The sequence below is a fragment of the Apodemus sylvaticus genome, chromosome 16 (assembly GCF_947179515.1).
Source record: "Apodemus sylvaticus chromosome 16, mApoSyl1.1, whole genome shotgun sequence".
Taxonomy (NCBI): Eukaryota; Metazoa; Chordata; class Mammalia; order Rodentia; family Muridae; genus Apodemus; species Apodemus sylvaticus.
In genome coordinates, this window is record NC_067487.1 from 84,107,579 (window position 1) to 84,133,388 (window position 25,810).

The 25,810-nt window shown below is 37.1% G+C and overlaps 1 protein-coding gene across 4 annotated transcripts in view; it reads right to left on the reverse strand.

Annotated features, from left to right (window-relative positions):
• Positions 1-25,810, reverse strand: part of Fam172a (family with sequence similarity 172 member A) — a 482,169-nt gene that overhangs the window by 424,898 nt on the left and 31,461 nt on the right. For 3 of the 4 annotated variants that reach the window (XM_052160053.1, XM_052160052.1, XM_052160055.1), the window contains exons 2-4: positions 14,441-14,564; positions 6,112-6,213; positions 4,274-4,374 (exon numbers count right to left, since the gene is read on the reverse strand). In XM_052160053.1, the coding sequence (XP_052016013.1) occupies positions 4,274-4,374; positions 6,112-6,213; positions 14,441-14,546 (309 nt within the window). In that variant the 5' untranslated portion in view covers positions 14,547-14,564. The remainder of the gene's footprint in view (positions 1-4,273; positions 4,375-6,111; positions 6,214-14,440; positions 14,565-25,810) is intronic. The other variant, XM_052160054.1, reaches the window with a different exon arrangement.

Sequence of the window (25,810 nt, forward strand, 5' to 3'; positions counted from 1 at the left end):
CATAAAACCTGACACACTGAAACTAATAGAAAAGACACTGGGGAAGACCCTTGAGGACATAGGCACAGGGGAAAAACTCCTGAATAGAACACCAATTGCTTATGCTCTAAGATCAAGAGTTGACAAATAGGACCTCATAAAACTACAAAGTTTCTATAAGGCAAAGGACACTGTCAAGAGGACAAAACGTCAACCAACAGATTGGGAAAGGATCTTCACCAACCCTAAATCTGACAGAGGGCTAATATCTAATATATACAAAGAACTCAAGAAGGTAGAACCCAGAGAACCAAATAATCCCATTAAAAAGTGGGGTAGAGAGCTAAACAAAGAATTTTCACATGAAGAACTTTGGAGGGCTGAGAAGCACCTTAAGAAATGTTCAACATCATTAAACATTAGGGAAATGCAAATCAAAGCAACCCTGAGATTTCACCTCACACCAGTCAGAATGGCTAAGGTCAAAAACTCAGGAGACAGCAGGTATTGGCGAGGATGTGGAGAAAGAGGAACACTCCTCCAATGCTGGTGGGATTGCAAGATGGTGCAACCATTTTGGAAATCAGTCTGGCGGTTCCTCAGAAATCTGGGCATGACACTTCTGGAGGACCCTGCTATACCACTCCTGCGCATATGCCCAGGGGATTCCCCGGCATGCAATAAGGACACATGTTCCACTATGTTCATAGCAGCCCTATTTGAAGTAGCCAGAAGCTGGAAAGAACCCAGGTTTCCCTCAACGGAGGAATGGATACAAAAAATGTGGTATATTTACACAATGGAGTACTATTCAGCCATTAGAAACAATGAATTCATGAAATTCTTAAACAAATGGATGGAGCTGGAGAACATCACACTAAGTGACATAACCCAGTCTCAAAAGATTAATCATGGTATGCACTCATTGATAAGTGGATATTAGTCTAGAAACTTTGAATACCCAAGACATAATCCACATATTAAATGATGTCCAAGAAGAATGGAGGAGTGGCCCCAGGTTCTGGAAAGACTCTGTGCAGCAGTATAGTGGAATACCAGACAGGGAAGTGGGAAGTAGTAGATGGGGGAACAGGGGGAGGAAAGAGGGCTTATGGGACTTTCAGGGAGTGGGGAGCCAGAAAAGGGGAAATCATTTGAAATGTAAATAAAGAATATATTGAATTAAAAAAAAAAAAAAGAAAAAGAAATAGAAGCAATCACTGAAAGTCTCCCAACCAAAAAAAGCACAGGACCAGATGCTTTTAGTGCAGAATTCTATCAGACCTTCAAAGAAGACCTAATACCAATACTCTTCAAACTATTCCACAAAGTAGAAACAGAAGGAACACTACCCAACTCGTTCTATGAAGCCACAATTACGCTGATTCCAAAACCATGCAAGGATCAAACAAAGAAAGAAAACTTCAGACCAATTTCCCTAATGAATATTGATGCAAAAATACTCAATGAAATTCCTGCCAACCAAATCAAGAACATATCAAAATGATCATTTACCACTATCAAGTAGGCTTCGTTACAGGGGTGCAGGGATTGTTCAATATATGGAAATCTATCAATGTAATCCACTACATAAACAAACTCAAAGAAAAAAAACCACATGGTCATTTCATTAGTTGCTGAAAAAGCATTTGACAAAATTCATCATCCTTTCATGTCAAAAGTCTTGGAATGATCAGGAATACAAGGCCCAGACCTAAACATAGTAAAAGCAATATACAGCAAACCAGTAGCCAACATCAAACTAAATGGAGAGAAACTTGAAGCCATCCCACTAAAATCAGGGACTACACAAGGCTGCCCTCTCTCTCCATATCTATTTAATATAGTACTTGAAGTCCTAGCTAGAGCAATTAGACAACAAATAGAGGTCAAAGGGATACAGATTGCAAAGGAAGAAGTCAAATTATCACTATTTGCAGATATTATGATAGTATACTTACATGACCCAAAAAAACTCCACCAGAAACCTGTTACAGGTGATAAACAACTTTAGCAAAGTGGCCTGATATAAAATTAACTCAAAAAAAAAAATCAGTAGCCTTCCTATACTCAAAGGATAAACAGGCTAAGAAAGAAATTAGGAAAACAACGCCCTTAATGCTTAGGTAAATAGATGGAACTAGAAAATATCTTCCTGAGAGAGGTAACCGAATCCCAAAAGAACACACATGGTATGCACTCACTGATGAGTGGCTATTAGCCCAGAAGCTTGGAATACCCAAGACACAATTCACAGACCACATGAAGCTCAAGAAGACAGAACAAAGTATCGATACTTTGGTCCTTCTTATATAGGGCACAAAGTACCCATATGGGAGGAGATGCAGAGACAAAGTGTGGAGCAAAAGACTGAAGGAAAAGCTATCTAGAAATTGCCCCACCTGGAGATCTATCCTATCTATATACAGCCATCAACCCAGACACTATTGTGGATGCCAACAGAAGCTAGATATAGCTGTCTCCTGAGAAGCTCTGCCAGAGTCTGACAAATACAGAGAGGGAAGCTCTCAGCCAACCAATGGACTGAGCACAGGGTCCACAATGGAAGAGCTTGAGAAAGGATCCAAGGAGCTGAAGGGGTTTGCAGACACATAGGAGGAACAACAATATGAACCAGCCAGCACCTCCAGAGCTCTCAGGGACTAAACCACCAGCCAAAGAATACACATGGAGGGTCACATGTCTCCAGCCATATGGATGGCAAAGGATGGCCTGGTCGGACATCAGTGAGAGGAGAGGCCCTTGGATCTGTGATGGCTCATTGCCCCAAGGGTAGGCTAATGACAGGTCAGGGAAGTGTGAGTGGGTAGGTTAGTGAGCAGGGGTAGAAGGGATGGGATGGGGGTTTTCTGAGGGGAAACAAGGAAAGGGCATATAGCATTTGAAATGTAAATAAAGAAAATCTCTAATAAAAAATAAATAAATAAATAAATAAATAAATAAATAAATAAAAGAATAAATTTTTAAAAAGCAAACATCAGTTTACAGTATATAAGCAGAAATTATTCTGGTCACTGAATACATTTAAGTTACAAATACTAAAGAATATTCAAAAATCTATGTAATAACAAAAAAGAATAAGACTGTGAATTTGAAAAAGCACAAGGGAGGATATGTGAGAGGGTTTGAAGGGAGGAAAGGAGAGGGGGAGGTGCTTCAATTATATCTTCTCAAGATAAAAACAACCTGAGTAAGCTAGAGGGAAGGAGAGGGGACTAGTGAAGGTTACCACAGTTAGCCTGCGCAGCTGAGTGCCTAGCACACGTGGTAACTGTGTTACCCAAGGAAACACAAGCTTAGCAAACCTGGATTCATAAAGGTCCACTAGTAAGCCTGCCATCTTAGCCACCACTGAAGAGGAAAGGGACTGTAATTATTATCTTGACTAGGACATAAATCTGCATAGTACCTTGGAAAGGGTACCACCCTCTCCACCCTTAAAGCCAGTTGTCCATGTAAAGAGAAAGCAGAGCAAAAGGTCAAAACCTTTGTTCAGACATGTAAAAATGCCAGAGACACAGAAAAACTGTCTCAGTGCATTTGAATTCTTCATGTTGTCAAATGTGCTCCATGTTACACATTAACCAAAGAATGCATTTTGAATGCTTCGTTAAAAATACAATATAAATAAAGAAATTTCTGCTTTTCCTTAGGAAAAAGTAGTTGCCAGGTAACATATTAAACAAATGTATCTATATATGTTTTACTAAGAATATATGATTCTGAGTAAGTGAAATCTTCACCTGTGACAAGCATGCAACAAAATGACAAAGAGCACATTCAAAAGTTTCCTGTGGTGATACCAGGTAAGATCCCTAATTTTAAAAGGCCAAACAAAGGAAGTAAGAGAGATTCAACCTCATTGTCCTAACAGCAGTCTTCATATAAATAAAAACCTAAAAATAATAATCATTTCTGACCTAGAAGATTCAACTTTTTAATAATATTACCCCAAAAAAGGTTAAAATTCTGTGTTAATTTGTTTTTCCATGTAAAGTGACTCACTGGAAAGTCATATGAAGGCCATGTTGGCATAAAAGAAGGTTTCAAATTAAATATATGTTTCTAGTAAATGATGGAAAATTACCAAATACAAAGAAGAAAAAGCATTATTTTAAAATCACCTTTTATAAAAGAATCATGTACACGGCTATACCTTACAAACAATTACTCCTGGTACTTCAAACTAGGAAATTCAATAAAACAATATCTATGGCATACTTCATACTTCCAGTCGAAAAATCAATGCAGTACAGCAATATACTTGACATACCTCACCCAGAGCTTCATATCTTTTCTGGTTCCACCTGTGTAAGTCTTCTCGGTAGTTAAAAACGAATGGTTCCCCAGTTGTTATGTGTCTCAGCTGCCCCTCTAAAAGACAACAAGCAGTAGTCCAATGATTTAGGATATATTTTAATATGAATGTTCTAATAAATAATGTCTTAGAAAAATTATAACTTTCTTAAGTATTTTGTCCTAATAATTTGTCTTCAAATGCCAATAAACCTATTAGGGATATAAAGACTGGTCCCTAGGAATTTATACGTTAGCCTTGATGTTCATCTCAATATTTTAAAGCAAAGTGAAACTACTCTAAGGCCAGTAGGATGGTCGGATGGTAGGAGCTCCTACCAGATAAGGCTGAGGCCACAAATGTTGAAACTCTAAGCAATGTTTCAGGACGCTGGACGAGACTCAATTACAGTCAGCAGTGGAAAGCTGCCATGAGGACGTATAAAGACAACGGGGCGGAGAAGGGTGTAGGAACATAAGAACACACTGTGTGGCTACACTGAGAAAAGAACGGGGTCAGAAGTGTGAGTAAATGTTCTCTACCTCAGATAACACTGGCACCTGGAATAAGGTATCAGTGGAGACTCAGGAGGAGGAAGCAAACACAAGTTTGAACTCACTCACATCACAGGGTTTCAAGGACAATTACTAATAAGCTTTACTGTCAATTTCAGTACCTGGCAATCAAGCTAAAATTGATACCAAGATGTCCTAGCAATCCCTCTTCCCATATTTCTAACGTACTGGGTTAGATTAACTGATTCAGAGCAAGGAAGGTCCAAATAAAGCATACAGGGCTCCTTATATAGCAGTGAACATTTTGGTCATAATATTCCCGTTTTATATGAAAGTGAATTATAATGCTGTGTGCTATTCTTCATGGAAATGTGCGTCATATATCAAGAAGTAAGTTTAGTTACCATAAATAATGCTAAATCAACCATCTAGATCATAGTATCCCATAAAAGACTCTCCTCATGGCAAACATTATTTTCTATTTACAAAGGTTTAATTATCAACCTATTTACAATGAAAAAAGACAGACCATCTGCCCTGTTTCTTGCGCCAAGAAGATTCTAGTATTCAAAAGAAAACAGCACTCAGCTAAGTGCTTTAACCCTTCCTCCCCAAAAAGCAACAAAATATTACTATTTATACATGTTTTATTATAAAATATTCTTCTTAAAAGATAACATCTGAAAAATGATCATAGTGCCTACTATCTTCTCTATAAACCCACTGAGTGTTTAAGTACAGCTATATGTGACAGTGTAAGGGGGACTCACTCTCACAGTGATGAGCAATCATTAATTCAGTAGCAATAAAGCAACAGAAGGAAATGAAGAGATCATGCTACCTGCCCGTACTAGTATATACTGGGGGTATGCCTTTTTCTACAACTCAGGTATAAAGGTTATTTTATTCTAAACTTTAAAAGACTTAAACAAGTAGGTTCCTGAAAAGTAATGGGAACCATTACTAAAAACTAGGGTATATCCAGTCACCTCATTTAAATAGTAGCTTGAAGAATATACCTTCCTAAATCAATTAGGAGTCTCCAGTTAGAGCAGAGTAGAATGCTCAAATTCATGTCCTTCAGTTTATGTGACTTGTCAACTATAGAAAATTGTTCCTTGTTGATTCTTTCATTTGTGTGAAGGATTTCACTAGGCAAAGATAAGTAAGTCATCATCTCTCAAAAATACTACAAAATATTCCAGTTAGACTTGTAAGAGTAGCTAATACATTTTCTACAATTCTATAAATCTTGGTAAGCAAACTCCACACACTCAGGTGTCTAATGTGTCCACTTACTTTCATTGAAAGCATATTCAAAGCCTTCCAGTGTATCTGGAAAATCAAAAGGTGGTTCGTCCTTTTTCATGAGTTCATCCAAATTGATCCTAGACAGCAAATCTAGAAGAGAAGTCATAAGGGTTGATATTACACTGACTTGGAATCACTGCTCAGAGTTAATACAAGTGAAGACTTTTTTTCTTTTATTCTAGTAGATTAATTTCATCAACTGTTTTAACTAATAATGGCATTAAAATATAAGTTCCAAAAATGCTATTTTAGGTCAGTATTTTGATCTAATATAGTATCAACACAAGTCCTTTCCAAATCATAATCCCCCAATCACAACTCAGATTCTCAAAATAACCTACTTAAATGATTTACCTTCTCCTTCAAAACAGCTATTTGTTTCTACCTTATTAACTTTAATCTACCATTTCAAAGCTTCAGTTATTAATATGACATTTCAAAGACCACTAAATTTATACATAAATGAGTTATGGTATATAACAAAATAAAAAACTTGCAAATGCAAAGTGATATTATTGTATGTTAACCCATTTTGTGTGAAATATTAAAATGAGACATGTTGACTAGAAATGTCTGGTTGATACTAAAACAGTCTCTAGCCGGGCGGTGGTGGCGCACGCCTTTAACCCCAACAGGGGTTAAAGAGGCAGAGGCAGGCGGATTTCTGAGTTTGAGGCCAGCCTGGTCTACAGAGTGAGTTCCAGGACAGCCAGAGCTATACAGAGAAACCCTGTCTCAAAAAACAAAAACAAAAACAAACAAAAAAATAACCCAACAGTTTCTATTTCTCACAATACTGAATTACATATATCAAGAAAGGCCAGTCAAGTTTTACTCCCAGCAGTAGGAAGGCACTAGGGAATTTAAGGCCAACATGGTCTACATAGTGGGTTCCAGGCCAAGACTACATAGAAAAACTTTGTCTCAAAACAAAACAACAAAAGGCCAGTAAACTGCTTCTTAAAGAAGCAAAAATTTGAACTTTGATGAATAATTTTATATTGATGGAAAAGTTGAAAGATGGCACACAGTTCCTGTGCACAAATTCCCCTAATATCAACAAATTACATCACCACAGTATATCTGTCCACTTCAGACCCTGCACAAAAACTATTCAAGTATTTTATCAGAACTACATTTGGTTTGAGTATATCAACTATTTTCTATAAAAGGATCATGTCTGCATGCTTCCTCCAGTGTCATAGCCTTCTGAAGGAATATCACAGACTACATGTCAAGTAGAATATAACATGCCCAGAACATCACTGATGATACAACCCTTCAACAGCTGGCTGAGGGGGTGACTGGCAGGCAGCTGCAATACAGCATCAATATTTCCCTCTAGATGACCTATATTTAGAAATGCCTGAGTCCCACCAACTTTTAGGTGAAAGCAAAGGAGTCATGCTCGATCTCCTGAAGTAAGAAACACTGGCCCACACACCACTGGTCACTCTTCCATACTGGCATATATCACGGGCCACCCTTTAGTGTGGACGTCGGCATCACTTTCTCCCTTTTCATAATTATTCCAACTTTTTAAAATATCAATGGACCTAAATATCAAAGGATGTTTAGCATAAACATCTGACTAACAACCCAACACCACAGCATTTATATTGTTTCTTGAATAATGCATTTTCTTGGTTATGACCTGTGTCCCTTTGATATAATTTTCATCTTTTTAATTTTAAAGGTTTTGAGATCTTTTTGCTTTTTTATTGTTACCACTAATGCCATGAAATATTGTGTCTTCTCTCCTCCAGCCATAAAATATTCTACTAACAGACTATTTAATGATATACTACGTCTAGGCAAAGAGTGTACTGCCTCATGACTTTGAAGAAGAATAATCATGAGTTCAAGACCAACTCAGGCGGCACAATAATCATAAAAGAAGTCAAAACCATGACATAGACACTAATCAAAATATACTCTGTAGTTGCCATATTACTGTTAGAAAAAGTACACTTCAAGGAAGTAAAGAAGAAAGTATGCAAGATATTAGCAACATGAATGTCATAACAATGGAGGTTAAATCTCCAGAGAGTATAACAATCTTAAATGTGTCTGTTCCAAGAGAAGACACTCAAGACAATCAAGAGGAACATAACTAAATAGCAAAGTAGGCCACGATTAAAGCCAGACATTTCAATACCTTTACATATTAATTAATAGAGCAAGAACACAAGAAACAGATAAGGGCATACATCTTTATGTATCAATTCAAACTAATTTGCATTTACATAATCCACTAAATAGTTATTTAACATCATTTTATGCTTCTGGTATTCAATATTTATTTTTATTACATTTTAAATTATAATATAATCACATCATTTCCACCTTTCCATATCCTCCCTCCAATCCTCCCTATGTCCCCTCCCTCCAACCCTTTCCCTGTCACTCCCTCACTCCCCCTCCTTTTTATTATTGTTGTACATATATAAATACGACCTGCTGTGCCAATTAGTGTCATTTGTGTGTGTGTATGATTTCATGGCTAACCATTTGTATTGGATAGCCTTCCATATCTGGGAAATTCTAATTTTCCCTCTGTCAGCAATCACTGGTAACTTAGCCGACTACTTGGAGCTAGTGAAGCCATGAATTTTAGACAAGAACCTACTACCACCACTTTACTAGACTAGCAATAATTCCCAATTGCATTAAACTATATCCTAATAGTCACAGATAAATGTGGTTCTCAATCCTCATCAAAGAACCTTTCTTTTCAGAAAACCACAACAGGGTATAATGCAAAGAGCATGGTGTCATGTAGATCCCAGCTTCAATGTATAGACCTACAAACAAATCTCCTGCATCTGAGGCACAGGGGATATCCAAAAAAAGGGGGGCAAAAGGATTCTAAGAGCCAGAGGACCACAAAGACTGCTGTAACATTATGTTTTATAGAAATGACAGAAGGTCACCCATGATACCCTAATAAAAAAGACCTAAACAGTGATATTGTTAACAGGCGTGCTACCTCAGAAAAGGGAAATCTCATTGACAAACTATAGTCAACTTGATATTTCTAGAAAGGGCACAGCAAGTATTTACAACAAAATCTGATATTCTGAGACATAAAATAAGTCACTGAATTTTAAGGGCGTGAAATCATATAAATCAAGTCTTAAACCACAAATAAAAGTAATATAAAATTCAATGAAGGAAATCTCTTACAAAAATATCCTATTGTGAACTGGGCCTGGCAGTGCACTTCTCTAATCCCAACACTCCAGAAGCAGAGGCAACGGGGTCTTTGTGAGTTCAAGGCAGCTGGTTTATACATTAAGTTCTAAGCCTGTGAGTCTTCACAGAGAGACTGTCTCGAAAACAAACAAACACTTGTTATTTATTAATTTTACAGGAAATGAAGAGAGAATGCAAAAAGGGAGGAAGATGGAAGAAGGCAGGAAGAAGAGAGAGCACACCAACACAGACAAACTTGCAGAGGTCGAAGAACAACTCTTCTGGAGAGCTTCTCTCCTGATCCGTTACAAGACCCAGACAATCAAGCCTGCGCACAAGCAACTCTCCTCACTGAACTCTCTCTTAACCTACCCTGTCCACTCCACTACATCCACACTAATGAAAAACCCTGTGAGGGATTTCTCCTTTACTAAATCACCTGAAGTGGGAAGATGCAACTTTAATCCAGATCTTCTGAGTAGGAAGACACACCTTTAATATTAGTTATACCTTTTGGTGTTAGCCTATATAAGGACATGAAAGAAGGAAAATTTTACACTGCCTGCTTACCCTTGCTCTTACTCTTAAGCTCATTCTTTCACTGGCTACTTCTTTAGGATTCTGGTGTATACTGAAGTCTCATGGAATAAACAACTACTTGATTATTGGGTTTTCTGTTGGGAGAGAGCCATTGTGAACTAGCAGGACCACAGCCTATAAGTCACTATAATAATCCCCCAATAACAGATAGATAGATAGATAGATAGATAGATAGATAGATAGATAGATAGATAGATAGATAGACGGATGGATAGATGGATGGATGGACGGACGGCGGACGGACGGATGGATGGACAGATAATAAATAAATAGGTGATCATAATGAAAGGTATATAGATAGATAAGATAAAGAAATGATAGATAATAGATTTGTTCTATTCTTGTTACTCTAAAAAAAAAAAAAAAACGCTAATACTAACCCAAATTTAATTACTAAACATCAATGCCACTTTTTAAAAGTAATTTTAGTATCAAACGCATAAATCGTGCAAATTTTTGCAAAATACTAACTAAATAAAAATACATCAGAATTTGTGGGATTCATGAGGCTGGTCTACAGCTCAGAAGCACTGTTTACAGGAAAAACTGCATTAAATCTTTATATAAATGCTCCTTAACATACAATGAAGATGATCGCAATAAACTGAATACTGTACCAAAACTTTAATCATCCATAGTTCAGCAACACAGTACACTGCAGATCACTGGCTGTTTAGTTATTCACAGGCTGACTGGAAACAAACTCTGAACTGTCCCCTGAAATCACAACAGATTACCATAATGTGTACCACTTAGCGCTGGTATGTACCATACTTTTGCTTACAAATAAATGAGTCTGTTAAACATGTAGCAAGTAAAATTAAAAGAGCAAACACCAAGCAACATATAAAAAAGTCAGATAGCAAGACATCAGCAAATCCCATTTACAACCCAGGAGACATCCACTGGGAAAGAGGAAGTTATGCCAAAGTTTCTCTATTGCTGAGTTACAAACTCCTCATTCCCCTGCAGACATTTTTATAGTACTAGATAAGAAATAGATTCCTTAGTTGAAAATGGTCACCATCTAGCTTTTCTGAAGGTAGTAATGTTTTAAACACCTTCAGCAGTGTGCTGGATTCCTTTCTCCCTATTACAGAGCTAGGAGTCAAGCTTCCCAGAGTCAGGAAACAGTGGCGCACTCTTGAAAGAATCACGCTGCAGTCTGGAACAGTAAAGCCCTCTTTACTATGAGAATCTTATTTCAACAAGTCTAAGCAATAAATGACAGTTATTAACATAATATATATTGCAACTAGCTAGAGAAATAATCAAAATTCAAATCTCTGAGTGAAATTTCTATAAATGCATACTGCTTTTGGATAATCATAATGCTAAAGAATTCAGAGTATAGTAAGTCAGGTACTACCTGTCTTCCAAAGAAGTCTTCAATAAGTTGCCTGTAATCATTTGAACGAGAATGGCCCCCATATGTCTGCATGTTTGAATACTTAATCCTCAACTGGAGGAACTGTTTGGGACGGATTAGAAGGTGTGGTCTCGCTGGAAGAGGTGTATCACTGAAAGTGGGCTTTAAGGTTTCAAAGGCCAACACCCTTCCCAGGTAGTTCTTTCTGCCTTGTACTTGTAGATCAAGTTGTAAGCTCTCAGCTACTTCTCTAGTGTCATGCCTTCCTGCTTTTGCTGTACACCCTACCATGATGGTTATGGACTCCAACCCTTTGAAATCATTATCCACATTTTTTTTCTTTAGGCTGCATAAGTCAGGGTGTTTTGTCACAGCAGTAGAAAAGTAACAAAATGCCAAATGGTAAGCCTTGAAATCATACATACAAGTAACATTATACGAACTGAACAGGACACACACACACACACACACAGGCAGACAAAAACAATTAGTGAAAAGAGGTCATGAATCTGAAGAGCAGGGAAAAGTATATGAAAGGGGTTTGAGTGACAAACTGGAAGACAATAACATAAACAAATTATATTCTCAAAAGCTTTAATGTTTTCAAAAAGAAAAATAACTAAGAATTCAGTACTAAGAAGTTGGCTATTGTAGCAGATCTGACTGTACTAGGTTTATTTTTGGATGAATGTGGAAGACTTTGGGACTCTGAAGCAGGAAAATGACATTGTAAGCTAGGCTTAAAGGGCCGTTCCAGCGGGAGCTTAGAAGGCAATAGTGCTAAGAACCATGGAGGCTACAGAGGTCTAGCTGAAGAGTTGTCAGAAGTGATCAATATTAACAAATGGGCTCGTGATATTTTGGCAAAGAATGTGGCTGCTTTTTGCCTTTGTCCTAAAAATCTACCAGAGGCTAAACTGAGAAGATCTGGACTAATTTTCTTAGCAGATGTGATTTTAAAACAGACGTCAATAGTTTGAATTAAAGTGCCCCCATATACTCAGGGAGTGGCATTATTTGAAAGGACAGGACATATGGCTTTGCTGGAGTAGGTGTGGCCTTATGGGAGAATGTGTACACTGGACATGGACTTTAAAGTTTCAAAAGTTATAGCCAAGCACAGTGGCTCTCTTCCTCCTGAATGTAGATGGAGATGTAGAACTCTCAGCTACCTCTCCAGTACCATGTCTGCCTGTGTGCCACCATGTTCCCCATCATGACTATAATGGAATAAACCTATAACACTGTAAGCCTGCCCCAATTCAAGGGTGTCTCCTAAACATAATATCCTGCCATATTATAAGGCAGCAACCCATATGACTATACTTGGAAGGAAGCCGGTACTGACTTATTTTGGCAAAGAATCAGATATCATTATCAGCCTTTTAATATAGATCAAGATGCTTGGCTGAAGCAGCATAGTACAGATTGGTTACTTGCTCAAATAGAATTTAAAGGAACTATAGATAATCATTATCCTCAAGATAGGTTGATAAAATTTTTAAATGTGCATAAGGTTGTATTTCCTAATAGGACATCTTTACAGCCACTACTTAATGTTCTTTTGATTTTCACTGATGGCTCCTCTAAAGGATGAGGTGGATATCATTTGAATAATCAACAGGTGGTAATAGAGACCCCTGGGCTCCCAACACAGTTAGCAGAACTGACAGCAGTACTAAATGTTTTTCAATCTGCAGATAATACTTTTAATCTTTTTACTGATAGTTTGTATGTTGCCAAATCTGTTCCTCTGTTGGAAACTTGTGGCACATTTAATTTTAATACGACAGCAGGACCTTTGTTTTCATAGTTGGGAAACATCCCTTTTATATCTGCCTTATACGAGCTCACTCCGGTCTTCCAGGACCTTTAGCTACAGGCAATGACTGTTTTGACAGAGCTCTAATAGGAGAAGCCTTAGTTTCAGATCCTGTTGAGTTGGCTAGAAGTGTTCGTAATAAGTTTCATCTTTCTAGCCACACCTTAAGGTTCAGACATAAGATCACTAAGGAGGTAAGCAAGACTGTTTGTGAAACAATGCCCTAACTGCCTTACATTACCTCCAGCTCCTCATCTAGGGGTTAATCCACGAGGCCTTACGCCCAATCATATTTGGCAAATGGATGTATCTCACTATCCCAAATTTCGAAAATTAAAATATATACATGTTTGCACTGATACTTGTTCAGGATTCCTTTTTGCTTCTCTGCATATGGGAGAGGCCTCTAGAAATGTAATGGATCATTGTTTACAAGCCTTTAATATTATGGGATTACCTAAAGTCATTAAGACAGATAATGGGCCAGCTTATAAGGGCATAAAGCAGAAAAAGTTGTTTTCCTCAGAGTTGGAAGGAAGCAAAGGCGTCCCAAGTCTTTCAGTCTGCTTCTGAGAAAACATCACAATAACTAAAACAATACTGCAGGATCTTCGTCTTATTAATGTTTCCATATTCTGATTTTAATAATGTAATAATCTAATAATGATACACGGGCTTTAGGAAAAACCCAAACTAGAACAAAATGCTCAACTCAGATCCATAATATGCAGGCTAGCACTAAGAACAGCTGGCTGGATAATCATCAGGGCCCCTCCATGGTGAAGCCTGAGGAGACAGGGTATACTTTCAAGACAGCATATCCCTTGGTGTCATTCTAGTTCATGTCTTGTTTAGGGTGTGTGTGTGTGTGTGTGTGTGTGTGTGTGTGTGTGTGTGTGTGTGTGTGTGTGTTTAGTGTGTAAAACAACAATTAAAAAATAGACAAATTACTTCTGAGGTATTAATATGGAGGGGCTTACACAAAATATCCCATGTTCCAGTTAACAAATAGCATAATGCAAGAAAAGCCAGATTAAATGACACCCAACTCAACATAATACAGTAAAAATATGGATCTTGATTTAAAAGTCTTACAAGTGTTTGTTTTACCATTAAGAGATGACCTTGAGCAGAAAGAACATTAAGAAGTCTTGAGTCTATGATACATTTCAGGCACTGTAATGGTTGCTATAAGCAATATAAATGCTTGCAAAAAGCTAAGGCACTAACATCCTTATTTGACAACTGAAGTGAACAAAGAGTATCTATATATCCCTATGCTCTCATTGTGCACAGTGAAAGTTTCCTGAATAAGTAATGTAAGTGTGTACCTTGCAATGCTGTAGTCTGTCCTTTTTCATTTGAACCTCCCTGCTGGATTTGTGCCATGCTTATCCAAATTGGCATGAAAATTAAAGAGCTCAAGGAAACAGACATCGATCTTCAGAAGACAGTCTAGAATGAATGAAAGCATGAATTACGCTCTACCCAAAGTCTTTATTCTTGGAATGCTTCCTAGCTCCCACAGAAGGAAGAGAAGAACTTCCTACCTTGATCTGCAACTCTTTCTTGTGAAGACCCACACCACAAAAGTTATTATTTCTTGCTTAAAATGACAGTATTTATGTGTCATCTAATTCAGTTAATAGCTTACAAGTTTCTGTTGTTGTTATAGAATAGACATCACCAAACACTAAATCTTAAATCTTTAGATAACCTGGAAGCTTGATCAACTGAACTTAGCTCCTTATCAGCCAATGGTATTTGTGTGTGTGTATGTTCGTGACACACTTTTTCAATGTAGCCCAGGCTAGCTTTGGCTACATGATCCCTTTTCCTCAGTTATTGTCATATTTTAAATCTTCAGGTAATTTTGAAAGTGTGGAAGTTGATATGAACTATAAGCATATGCCAATTAGAAGGTCAGTGTTCTCCTCTAGCATGCAGATAGTTATTATTAAGGGGGAAATATATAAATATAAGAAGTAACTGCAAATGACTTAAAGTTTAATTAAAAATATAACTTTATGGAAAAACAATTACAAGCTTTAAAAAAAAAACTATGCTCTCTTCATTGTCTGAAAGCTATGGTCCATAAATGGCACTCTAGTAAATAGTATAGTATAAAATTATGATTTATTAAAATCAAATTCTGCTCTACTCTGACCAAAGGCATTAAAACTATAGCTGGCCTTTTACAGGCTGCCCATGAGCATTAATGAAAATAATTTATCCAAAAGTTTGAAAAAAAGGAGCTGTACCATGTACTATGGAAATACTTAAACTTAGGCCATACATAAAAAATACATCAAAGCCAGGCATGGTAGTGCATGCCCATAATACTAACAATTGCACTGAGAATGTTGAACTAAAGGTTTGAGGCCAGCATGAGCTGCAAAGCAAGACTCCATGTTGAAAACTAAGAGTGGATAGCAAGAAGGAAAACCTACACTGGTAACAATAATAAAGCAAAATTATCTTATGATTCAGAAGCACAACTGATTTGTTACTCATATGCAAATTTCAGTTCACATTCTAAAACACATTTAATGTTGTCATAGACATGCAAAAGTAAACAAGAAAATCTATGTGGCCTCAACTCAACACAAAAAACTACAGGCAAATAAGCAGAGTGGGAGAAAGTCTTCAGGGAAGAGCACACCAAGAATAGAGCAGAAATACTTTATGGCATGCCTATTCAATGAGTAGGTAAACATTTTTAAGGCCTAATGATGAAATGAAATATTTCAAACTTAGAATGTTGCAAAGGTCATAACCAGCAGTGCTCACATCTCAACTCTACTACAGGCCATGTAAGAGAATGGAGACTGGTCAGGAGCCTGTGTAGCTTTCTGCGTTTGTACAATGGAAATAACAATCATACTTCTCTCACAGTGAAATTAAATTTGAAACATTCAGTACAGTGCCAACTCTACAACTAAGTGCTCCATATACATAGTAAATTATACTTTTTAATTGTTATAAATGAACCTATCTTCACAATTAATAAAAGTTCTGTGGCCGTAAACTTAATACCTAAAACCTTCATTTTTCCGATTTGAAATTTGGCTACTACCTTGAATAGTAGTTGTTGACAATTAAGCACCATAGATGTTTATAGCCAATGTGATAGTTTGCATATGCTTGGTCCAGGTAGTGGCACTACTAGATATGTTGCCTTATTGGAAGAGGTGTGTCACTGTGTGTAGAGGCTTCTTAAATACCCTAGTTTAATCTTCTCCTAGCAGCCTTCAGATGAAGATGTAGAACTGTCAGCCCCTCCTGCACCATCCTTGCCTGGACACTGTAATGTTCCTGCCTTGACGATAATGGACTGAACCTCTGAACCAGTAAACCAGCCCTAATTAAATGTTGCCTTGGTCATGGTATCTGTTCACAGCAGTAAAACCCTAAGGCAGCCAGTTTTGCTATAACTAACAGTATCAGTAGCATCCAATGTAATTCAATCTCCTAAATGGAATAACTACAATAAAAAATGATAGCTTACAATTTATATCTGAAGTGTCCCCTAAAGATAATGTATAATATTAAGGGTCCAGCTGCAATTGGGAGCACTACTGGAAGGTGGAAGAGCCTTTAGGGACAGCAGTGGAAGGGAGTGCAATCACTTGGGGTTTGAACTTGAAAAATATATTAGGACCCTAGGTTATTATTATCTCTGTCTTTGCTTCTAGGCCTGAAATTCAAAGTTATATTAATTCAGTAAAAATAAAATGTGGAAACATTCTTGAAGAAACATCCTAATCTATAGGCTAGACAACATGATGCAATGGTGAATAAAACAGATATAGTCACAGCCTTTATAGGGCTTACTTACTAAGTGGATTCAAACGGAAAGTGATCATAACAGAATGTTATAGGTCTAGACTGACAGTTACTATTATATCAAAACAATACTTGCAAGGGGTATTATCATATTTATGAATTAATCAGATCAGAAAAATCCCCCATGTCTATGCACAAGTATCACAAACAATCCCTTATTAAATACAAATCTATAGCAGAAATCTATAGCAGAAAAAGACAAATGCAGCTAATGAGAAGTCCTATAGAGTGCCCTTTCCTAACATTTTTACAAGTATATTGGCTATCTACAGAGAGCTTCTTACAGCCTGCACACTATGCATTCCTCTGGCAATGCAGAATTTCTTCTACTATAAACCACTGTCTTAGTTACGGTTACATGCTATGGTAAGTCAACATGACCAAAAGCAAGCTGGGGACAAAGGGTTTACTTTACTGAGGAGTCCATATCAGTCAATGTTCATCATCAAAGGAAGACAGGGCAGGAATCCAGAGGCAGGTGCTAATTCAGGGGCCATGGAAAGGTACTGGTTAAAGGTTTGCTTCTCATAGTTTGCCCAGTCTGCTTTGTTATAGAGCTCAGGACCATCACCTGAAGTAGCCTCACTCACAATGGGCTGGTTCCTCCATGCTGGTATCAGTGAGGACAACCCATGACTTCAAATGTTAGAATGCTTGGTACCCACTGAGTGAAACTGTTAGGGAAGGATTAGGAGGTATATACTTGTTGGAAAATATATTACCAGAGGCTAGCTTTGAGGTTTCAAATCCCAGGCCAGGTGTTTCCTCTCCCTCTCCTCTTCCCCCTCCCCATGCCCCTCTCCCTCTCCCTCTCTCCCCGCAGATTAACTACTCCTTCAGTACCATGCCTGTTGATCCTGCATCATGATGATCATGCACTAACCCTCTAAAACTATAAGCAAGCCCCTAATTAAATGTTTTCTTTTTGCCTTGGTCATAATGCCCCTTCACGGCAATAGAATAATAACTAAGATATATCCTCACAACAATCACTAATTAAGAAAATGCCTTACGGGATTTTGGGGGAGTGGGGGGCTAGAAAAGGGGAAATCATTTGAAATGTAAATAAAAAATTATATCGAATAAAAAAAAAGTGAAAAAAAAAAAAAAAAGAAAATGCCTTACAGGCTTGCCGCCAGCCAGATCTCATAAAGGCATGTCTTGATTGGGTTCCCTAATCTCAGATGACTCTAGCTTGTGTCAAATTATCCAGTACAACCATTGAGTCATTTTTCATTAGCCCCAAATTATCTGATTCATGAACAGAACAATCTATACAATAATTTCATTATAGCTGTATTAACAATGAATATTTTTCATGTGAAGTTCACATTTAAGATTCATATATATATATACATATATAAATGAATTTTATATATGGTTTATTTATTTATCTTATGTGTGTGTATGTGCCTGAGTATAGATATGTGCATCATATACATCCAAAATCTGGGAAGATCAGAAGACAAACTGAATCCTCTGGAAATGGAGTCCAGTTCCTCTGAAAAAGCAGCAAGTGCTCTTAAGACTGAGCCATATCTCCAGACTCTAAATTTACATTTTAAATATTTGCATCCATAATTATCATAATTAAACAATAATCAATAATCATTGTTTTTATTTTATATGAAACAACCTAAAAATTCAATTAATTTATTATGAAGATAACATAATAAGCTAAGGTATTATTAACTTCTACATGTGACTCTCTAACCTCTACAGCATCAGACAAATCAAGTAAGCATGAATTAAAAATAATTTGTCTGTCACTCTAATGTCCTATTTTGATTAGACCTTACTTTCTTCACTTATTTTCCATGGCTATACCACAGCTGGTGAAGCTAAACCAGAAATATTATAAATTCTCAATTTGGTTTTCCTAGTAAAGAACCAGAGACTACTTCATGATAACCACTGCTGTTTAAATGTGGTTTCCTAGAAATGCTTATAGTACAAACTAAATTCAAAACATCTCAGTCTGCAGTTTCGTTCTGTGAACTATAAAAAGCAATTATCATATCTTTATCTTGACCTTTCTGTAATTCCAACAGAGAATCCATGCATATTATAAAGCTATAAACAACTTGGCATATGTAATCTCTATTCAGTCAGCATTTCAAACCACAAAAAGGTAGACTGTTTCTTTGCCCTGTTTGCTCACAATACAGTGTGAGCACACATAAAATGTGAAGAAAGATACTGAAAGACCTATGTTTTCATGTTAGTTTGGTCTTAAGCAGGTACTAAATACAAACTCAGTGCAGGTAATATTGCCCCTTACTTTGAATACACAGATGAACATACAAAGAATGCCCAAGATCAAGTAAAATTGAATTAATACCCTCAGAACACTAAGACTGATTTGAATTGAGCCAAGCCATAAAAAATCTTCACTCAGTAAGTGAGGGAAAATGGAATTCAAAACAGCTGACTTGCAAATAAGAGTTCACTAAGCCAAACTTGTACTGGCAATTTATGAAGAATTAAAGACCTAAAGAAATTACAATTAAAGCAGTAATGTGGCATTTAATAAAGGATAGTTCAAACTAATGGTAGGCAGCATCTAATTCCAAATCTATAGTGAGAGCAAAAGTCTGTGTGGGGTCAGTATGTATGAGCATGTATCACCATCCATATGGGCACAGAGCTACAGGCTGAACGATGAAGGCATAAGGCTAGAACAGACAGAAGACACAGTGTAATACTGAACCTTGGTACCTAGACAATGGCAATTTCTACAAGGAATGCAAGTATGGGAGATGAAAGTTTAGGTCAGAGTAGGAACACCTAATAGAAAGTCATCAAAACTAAATCCTCACTTTCCTTGTATGATGGTACAACAGAATAAGATGAGAAATCTAGGTTTCAAATCGCTGCTCCACCATCCATTAGCTAAGTGAACTACCATGGAAGGATGTACACAGAACCATTTCACAAACTGTAGATCCCTTTAGAAACTGGTAAGCCATATAAAATCAGAATCAAAGCTCAGTGGGGGACATGTGTATAGCCATAGGGCTTGGGAAGCTGACAGAGGAGGATCAAGGCCAACCAAGGTAAATATTAAGACGATATTTGAAAAAGAGAATCAGAAATAATGGGGTTCCCAGCAACTTGTGCTCAGAATTCTCCACAATGTAAGAGCAAGACCGTATGATGAGTCTAGCGTCTACACAGTTCATTACCCATGGAGAGGTCAAGCGGGGCCTACCTCGAGCTACAGGCTAGTGTTCTTGGTACTTGAAGGTGCTCTGTATGCTAGCAAAGGTGAAATGTAAGCACCAACACAACTATAAACCCTTCATCGATAATGCCGTCCTGCCTGTCAAATATGCCAGCGAAATGGGGACACAAAACTTGTGGAAACAACTCACTAATATCTGATTTGACAAAAGGTCCATTCCATGAGATGAAATCCATACCTGATACTGTGTGGATGACCACAAACCTGAGACTAGACACCCCACAGATCTAACTGTGTGGATGACGACAAACCTGAGACTAGACACCCCACAGATCTAACTGTGTGGATGACCACAAACCTGAGACTAGACACCCCACAGATCTAGAGAGAAACCAAATCCTTTCTGCTAAAAGAAAGTAGCAATAAAATGACTCTTAACGATATTCTGCTATACTCACAGATAAGTGTCTTTTTCCACCATCATCAGGGAAGCCCTGTTGCAACTCATGGGAACTAATACAGAGTTCCACTGCCAGACAATAAGCCGAGAGTGAGAGTGAGAGATCTTAGAATTCTCAGGCCTAGATGGAATCTCCATCAAATTCCTCCCATAGCAGCTCAGAGAACTCTGTGGAAGAGGTGGCTTGCATTTTTATACAACCCACAACCACCTGCCCAGGGGTAGTGCTTCCTAGTGGGGTAGGGGCCCTCGTATATCAATCATTAATCAATAAAATACCCCCATAGACATGACCAAAGGCTAATCCAATAGAGCAATTCTTCAACTGACCGTCACTCTTCCCTAAGTGACTCTTGACAAAAACAATCACAATATTATTAATACATGTAGCTACACAAGGACCAGTTATGTACATTTAACCTTTATTTACAGTTTTGCCCAAAGAAGATTATTGTTGCCACAATGATCACAGATCACCATTATTTGTGATCCTCTTATACCCATTATTGCTACAAATGGCAGGGCAGACCAAGTTGAGATATCAGGAGATATAGATCTCAGAAATCTTTGACATTAGGAAGTAAATTAACCTGACAAAAGAATCCTAGATATTAAATAGTAGTTGGGCTTCTAACTGTTGTCATACTTGCCTGTGATCTATTCTACCAATCTTATAAGCTTAGGTACTTCACCAAAACAAAAATTTCAAAATTCTTTATGGAGGTTTATACACTCATTTCCATCACTAGGATGTATTAAAATTTGGAGGTTGAAGAAGTTGAAGGTACTTACCTCAAGTTTCAACTGAAACTATCTCATCTTCAGTGCACTACGTACCATGAAGACTGATAAAAGTCACATGACACTGTTCCTCACAATGATTTGACAAATTAGAAAATATAAAAGAACAAGCTTCAAGTTAATAAAATGGTACCGCTCTACCAGGCCTTTGCACCAAGCCTGGTGTGTCCTGCACTCACTGTCGCTGCCCAGCCAATCTTTCCCAGCTAGCTCTCACAGCATCCCAGCTGTGTTTCCTCTCTGCCATAGACTTCCAATGCTCCTGCCCTGCACCCAAATATCTGGTAAAGCATGACTCTTAAACTTAAATAGTTAACCAAATATCTTTATGTATTTAAAACTCCCAATTACATAATGCCAATTTACAATGATAAAATCTTATCCCAATATTTCTTTTTTTAAATTAGACATATTCTTTATTTACATTTCAAATGATTTCCCCTTTCCTGGTCCTCCCCTCCCCGAAAGTCCCATAAGCCCTCTTCCCTCCCCGTTTTCCAACCCCCCTCCCACTTCCTTGTCCTGGTATTCCCCTACACTGCTGCACTGAGCCTTTCCAGGACCAGAAGACTCTCCTTCCTTCTTCTTGGACATCATTTGATATGTGAGTTGTTTCTTAGGTATTCAAAAGCTCGGATTATCCCGATATTTCTAACCTCTCCAAAACACCAGGAACACATCTGAAGCCATCTGGATAGCCGTTCCTCCTCCCTGCTCTGCTCCACTTGTCCACCCAGTCTCTCTCCGCCCCGCCCTTCTCCTAGCTCCTCCTCTTTCCCCTCCAATCACTGGCCTCTCACTGCCTCAGTGTGAATGGATAGGAAATATCTTCCAGCACCAGGGATGGGGCCCTGTCGCATCAATCACTAATTTTAAAAATGCCTTATAAGCCTACCTACAGTCAGACCTTTTTTGTTATTGGATAGACTTTTATTGGATAGATTCTTTACTTACATTTCTTGGTCTCCCCGTGCCCCCAGAAACCTCCTATCCCATCCCCCCTCACCCTGTTTCTATATAGGCATTTTCTTAATTGAGATTCTCCTCCATATAAGTCTAGACTGTATCAGGTTGACATAAAACTATCCAACATAGATAGTAAATATATAAAGGCTAATTATATTTTATGAATAAACATTACATATGAAAAGTGATTTGTTTATCAGTATATAATTCCTACATAACAATACACAATGATTATAATTACATATAACATTTTTTGTTATCAACTAAATATAAGTATATATACATATATATGTATATGTGTACGGATGGATGGATAGACAGACAGACAGATTGGGGGGTGAGTGGGTGTGGGTGTGTGTTACTGGAAAATGAACCAGGGCTTCAAACATACTACATAAACACTGTATCACTGAACTATATGCCTAACATAACAACATATTTCTGAATAGAAAAACACTAACATAGAAATAATAGCATCATTGCCTGTTATAACTTATTCTTTGGAGTGTTTTTTCATTAAGAATAATATTGCGAATCCAGTGTAATTTATTTGGGGAATCCTGCTAAAAATAACTCTAGTACACAAAGTTAAAAAGTCAAATATTAAGAAAACTTCATAGTACCCATATATGACTAAATTATCATTACTAAAATACAGCAACAGATTCCTTACTGGAATAGAAATAGAGATATTTTCAGCAAAAATGTGTTACCTAAGAAGCGTCTAACAGCTAGTAATAAAACAAATGACAGTTTAAGTATTTCTTAAAATGTGAATTAAAAATTAAAAGCTTATAGTAAAGCATTTTAAATATGTATACTTCTAAAAATATTAACTTTCATTTACGGTTCTGTTTTTCATTGATGCTTACACACATTAAAAAAAAAATAAAACCTACCTTTGAAAATACGCAAATGCCTAGAAATGTTATATTCTGGGATCAAGAACAATTCAGCAACTGGTGAATGAATGATATAGAGTGATCTGTCCTGCCGGCTGTTAAAGGAAGGGAAACCTACTTACAAGAGACCATTTCAACAGGAAATCACAACACATATCGACAGACATGATATGAAGAATGGTCTTTATCCCGAGAAAAATTAAAAGTAACTTTTTTTGTTTTTTATATACAAAATGAAAGGGGGAAATTCTGGAAGACAGCTGCTGGAGGGAGAACCTGATGTCAGAATGAAACTAAAATAAGCAAACATTGTATTCAGTGCTTTATCTGAACATGGCATTTTATTAAACTAATTTCTATTTGTTGAACAGACAAATGTTAAAAATACTGCTTTCTCTCTATGAGAGTTATACCTCCAAACACTGAAAATAACACATTGCCTCAACTACCTTCTTTAGCACATAAAATGCCAGTAATAAAATTATATAACCACTTGTACTAACAAAGAATAAGCACAAGTCTTGGTCTTAGTATAAAGTTTTGGATCTTATCCTTGATATTAATAGGCCTATACTTTGTGCATTTGAAATACTATGCATTAATTTTGCTCTAGATCTCAGACAGTATTTGACACTTCTCAATATAGTATTTAAAGTATTAGGTAGAGTACTAAGGTGACAGAAAGAGAAATTTAAAAAAGTACCACTAGGAAAGGAAGCCATCAAATTATAGTTAAAGATACTGAAGACTAACAGAAACTCATAGTTTTAACAAAAACGGTCAGCACAGTAGCATGATGCAGGGTCATATGTCACAACCTGGTCATTACCAATACAGAATTGAATTGAGCAAATAGGTAAAACAACTCTAAAATGAAATCTTTAAAGACTCACAAAAGAGAAGACACTAGAAGACAAAAGACCTCTCATGCTGTGGAGCACCAGGGTTGCTATCATGCAAGGGGTGTATTACTAAAAGCCATCTTCAGAGTCAACACAGACCTAAACATGATTCTGGTGACTCTCTTCAGAGACCTAAAAAGAAAATCCTGAGCTCATATATAGGCAAAGGAGAGCTCAAATGGCCACAGCCATCCCAGAGAAAAAGGACAATGACGGAAGTGTTACAATGCCTGATCTCAAACTGACCTCCTGATCTCAGACAGGTGACCTCCACCTTTCAAAAGGCAGCATGCTCGGGAAAGATCACAATTACAGCCACCTAATTTTTGACAAAGGTATAAAAAATGAACTAGAAAAAATACAGTCTCTTTAACAAATCGTGCTGGAAAAAAATGGATATCAACATTGCAGAAGAATTACTCTGGATCTAGATCATTCATCCACACCAAAACCATCACATCATAGTGGTTCAGTAGTCTTAGTAGAAAACCTAAGATTTCCTAGAGGAAAAGACACAGAAGCTACTTCAAAATACAGGAAAATGCAAGAACTCTGACAAGAGAACACAACTAGCTTTTAAGTATATGTGCAACACGCATACATTGTATACATATGATGTGAAAATAGAGGGCAACCTACCTATGAGGAGAAGAAAGTAGGGCTATAGAACTAGAAGCAGAAAACAGTAGAGGATCACAATGAAAGAAAAACACAAATATTTTCTCTCCTATGTAGTCTCAAAATTTCGACAGTTATTAGATTTCATTCATTTTTGTTTTATATTTACATAAAAAACATAAAGGGAATATTAGTAAGGAAGAGACTTGTCAGAGATGATAGCCCAAGGGCAAACTGCAAAGGTATATTAGGAAGAAAGTACACTGCAATCCACGACTCCCTCTACTAACAAAAACAAGTAAAGACTCCTGAAAAAACTTAAATAAAGCAAAGCCAGTGCATTGCTCTTGATTTGGTGGACAGGTTTTGACTTGATTTTACTAAAAAAATACTCAGATATATGCATAATAATGGGTTCTAAATTAGCATTTGTTGGGGGTTGGTCGGGTGCTGCTATATATTCAAATGGTAAATACTGCTCCCCAAGATCTGGTTGCCCCACAACACAAGCCTATCCTCCTATACACCAAGTGATGCTATGAATTAGCAAAAACAGTCTCATTCTCAGCTCTGTAGCTGGAAACCTGCTGTTACCTCCCTTTATTCTCTAACCCTATCCTGGAGGGATCACAAAGACTTACCCACCAACTTTCCTTCCCCCAACTTTTCCCAGCCTCAAATACCAGCAGGCATTCCCTTTGAACATCCTGGGAAAACAGGCAATACACAGCCATTACACTATGAAAATTCAGAGAGAAAACATAAACCAAGAAACAAAACACCCACTAATTTTATATATATACAACATATTATATATTATATATAATATATTTACATATATTATATATCTTATATATGGTATATATTATATAGATATATTAATATATAAATAATTTATATAATATTATAATATATGGTATATATTATATAAAATATAATATATATTATATATATAGATATTATATATAAAAATCAGCACCTAGACATTTTATCATACCAAACCCAGCTGCCTAAGCTCCCAG